Raw genomic sequence first — 3,709 nt, forward strand, 5'->3', positions numbered from 1 at the left:
TAGAAGAACTATAACTAAAAAACATCGCATGGATGCACCTGGGACGTATCCTCTGATGCATCCTGAGGTCAACGGGGTTTCGGGTCTCTCAACCTCATACCCCTCACTCAGGCGACCCAGCCGGGAGTGATCAAGTCCCGACTTACGTCCCAGTAGCTACCCTCAATCAGTCCCACAAGGGCAAAACCAGGGGCACACAATCCGTTGGAACTACTCCAGAACTACTCTGCCGGTACAGATATCGTGGGTGGACCGTATTAAAAAGCAGCAAAATCTGTGAAAAATGTGGGTATTGTTAAAAATATATTCCTAAATAAACAGTTGAGCTGGGAACTTGTCCTTTGATCCACCGATTCGTGGGACACGTGAGCCTTGTTCAGTGTGAGTGAATGAACAGACTAGTTGCATCAGCTGACCATTTTGTAGGAGTATGATTCTTTTTTTTTTACCCTCTATCACTAACGATGGGTGACAATCACACATACATAAAGATAAGATAAAGATAAAGAAAACTTTATTGTCCATTAAATGTACATAAAATGGAAATTTGTCTTTGGCACACCGGCAGTCAGTTACAACAATACAACAATACAAAAAATACACGGGTGCATTCAAATACTATATATAAAATGCATTCACATTAACACAGCAACAGTGATCATGAACAGTGGGGAGAAAACATTTTCTTATTTGAAATGTCCACAGCAGTTGGCACAAACAAAGTTTGGTAACCCTTCTTTTTAGCTAGTTTTGCCCTAAGCCTCCTGCCCGATGGCAACAAGTTAAATTCAGAGTGAAGAGGGTGGGTAGAGTCATTGTAAATCTGAATTGCTTTTTTGGTTATGGAGCGGTTGTATATGTCCTGAAGTTGCAATTGTTTGTCTCCAATGATCTTACTTGCCTGGTTGACTACTTGGGTGAGCTTGTTTTTATCTCTAACTGAGAGATTCCCAAACCAGATGTTAAAAGTAAGAACACTCTCAGTGAGTGATCTATAAACCATGGTCAGGGTGTGTTTACTGGCATTAAAACTTCTCAGTTTCCTGAGAAGATAAATACATAACCTATTTAACGTTACAACACAAGCAATGAGCATAGTGCCAGAGTCCTCACTCACTGGCTTCATGATTAGACTGCAGGGAAGTCCCTCAGAACTCACAGTCTCACACACTTCAAGTAGATTATTGGAACTAGACAGAGACAGAGACAGAGACAGAGAGCGAGAGACAGGGAGAGAGAGAGACAGGGAGAGAGACAGGCAGAGGAAACTACTGAGTCATATTTGGGGTGAATAGTTCTACCAGTGAATCACACTCACACTGAACCAGAGTCTGCCTACCCGGTATGTACACATTCCTCCTTCTACACACACGCACGCACGCACGCGCGCAGGAAGAACCTCCCCCATGTCATTTGATTTCCTGGAAAGCGAAACCTAAACTGCTTTGTCTGTTTTGGGAAAGCGAAACCGAACTGAACTCTGTCTGTTTTTCAGAAGATTCAGACAGTCAGTTGTAAAATGGCACAAGCTAGTGCACCAGCTGTGGATCAGGATCTGTTCTGTTCTATCTGTGTGGATCTACTGAAGGATCCAGTGACTGTTCCCTGTGGACACAGCTACTGCAGTACGTGTCTCGAGGGATACTGGAGTCAGGATGATCAAAGAGGGCTATTCAGCTGTCCACAATGCAGTGTCACGTTCATGCAAAGACCTGTTCTGAAGAAATACCCCATGTTGGATGACATGATGGATACACCGAAGGAATCGGGACTCCAAGATGTTCCTCCTGATCACTGCTACGCTGGACCTGGTGATGTGGCCTGTGATCTCTGCACTGGGAGAAAATGTAAAGCGGTGAAGACTTGTCTTCAGTGCCTGGTCTCTTACTGTGGCACTCACCTCCAGCCTCACGATCAATTTCCTGCTTTTAAGAAACACAAGCTGGTCAAAGCCACCAGCAGGCTTCAGGAGAACATCTGCTCTCATCACGAGGAGGAGGTGAGGAAGCTTTTCTGTCGTACTGATCACCAGTGTATCTGTTATCTGTGCTCCGTGGAAGAACACAAACGTCACGATATTGTCCCAGCCGCAGAAGAAAGGACCAAGAGACAGAAAGAGCTTGATATGAGTCAGAAAAACATAAAGCAGAGAATCCAGGAGAGACGGAAAGACGTGAAGGCGCTTCGCCAGGAGGTGGAGTCCATCAATCACTGTGCTGATGGAGCAGTGACGAACGTTGACACCATCTTTAAGGAGATGATCTCTTCCATTGAGAGAAGACAATCTGCGTTGAGGGAGCTGATCAGAGACCAGCAGCAATGTGACGTGAGCCGTGCTGAAGAACTGAGGAAGCGCGTGGAGCAGGAGGTCACTGAACTGAGGACGAGAAGTGCTGAGCTGAAGCAGATCTCAGACACAGAGGATCCCATCCATTTTCTACACAGTTACCTCTCCCTCTCAAGGATCAGTGAATCCACAGTCCCCCCAGTCAGCAGCAATGTCCGTCCTCTGAGATACTTTGAAGATGTGACCCTGGCTGTGATAAAGACGAGGGACAAACTAGAGCACATGCTTAATGAGGAAGGGACAAAAGTCGAGGAGATAGTGGATAGAGTTGATGTTTTACTCTCAACCCATCCAGAACACAAGACCAGAGCTGAGTTCTTACAACATGCGCGTCCAATCACACTGGATCCAAACACAGCCCATCAACTACTGTCTCTGTCTAAAGGGAACAGAAAAGTAACGTGGATGCACAAAAAACAACCATATCGTGATCACCGAAAGAGATTCACGACACAGTATCAGGTTCTGAGCACAGAGGCTCTGACTGGACGCTGTTACGTGGAGGTAGCGAGGAGTGGAGACAATGTTGATATAGCAATCGCCTACGAAGACATCAGCAGAACTGGAGATTATAAAGCAAGTGCATTTGGATCCAATGACAAATCTTGGTGTTTATTTGGTCACTCGGGATGTTATGTTTTCAAACACAGAGACATTGTTACTAAAATCCCAGGCAGCGTGTCCTCCAGAGTAGGGGTGTATCTGGATCACGGTGCAGGTACTCTGGCCTTCTACAGGGTCTCTGTAGCCTTGGTCCCAGGGGTCTCTGCCACCATGACTCTCCTCCACAGAGTCCACACCACATTCACCCAACCCCTTCATGTTGGACTTTGGGTTCAGGGTGATGGAAACTCTGCTGAGTTGTGTGACCTCAAGTAGATCAGACGTCGTGTTTGTCTCTCATGACTCCAAGATTTATTTAGAATTTAATTCATCAACTTTTTCAGTGTAAAGAATGTAACCGTTTTGTTCATTTAAAAAAAAAGTGAAAAAAAGCTTTGTTTATGGTCATTTTATTTGTTAATTTTGTTGTTTATTTCTTTATTGTTAATCTATTGTATAATTTGTTAATCCATTCTCATATTCATATCCAATTTATAAGCTTTTTTTTTGTCTGATTGACAAAGTCATTTTTATTTTGTCGGTTTGTAATGATAGTGATTCATGTTTTCATGTAATATCCGAATATTAATGCAAATGCATGTACAGACCTTTTCAAATTAAATTATTCTATTCAATTGAATGTAATAAATATTAACCAACATGATGATAAATGTTTAATGCTTAATGAGGAAGGGACAAATGTCGAGGAGATAGTGGATAGAGTTGACGTTTTACTCTCAACCCATCCAGAACACAAGA

The 3,709-nt window shown here is 43.5% G+C and overlaps 1 protein-coding gene across 1 annotated transcript; it reads left to right on the forward strand.

Annotated features, from left to right (window-relative positions):
* Window positions 1-1,702: 1,702 nt before the first annotated feature.
* LOC306915127 (tripartite motif-containing protein 16-like) lies at window positions 1,703-3,226 on the forward strand (the record flags this gene model as incomplete). The annotated part of the gene is made up of 1 exon (XM_079492376.1): window positions 1,703-3,226. One exon carries the CDS (start codon window positions 1,703-1,705, stop codon window positions 3,224-3,226), a length of 1,524 nt encoding a protein of 507 aa, XP_079348502.1.
* Window positions 3,227-3,709: the final 483 nt, after the last annotated feature.

The sequence above is a fragment of the Electrona antarctica genome, assembly GCF_951216825.1.
Source record: "Electrona antarctica genome assembly, chromosome: 22".
Lineage (NCBI taxonomy): Eukaryota > Metazoa > Chordata > Actinopteri > Myctophiformes > Myctophidae > Electrona > Electrona antarctica.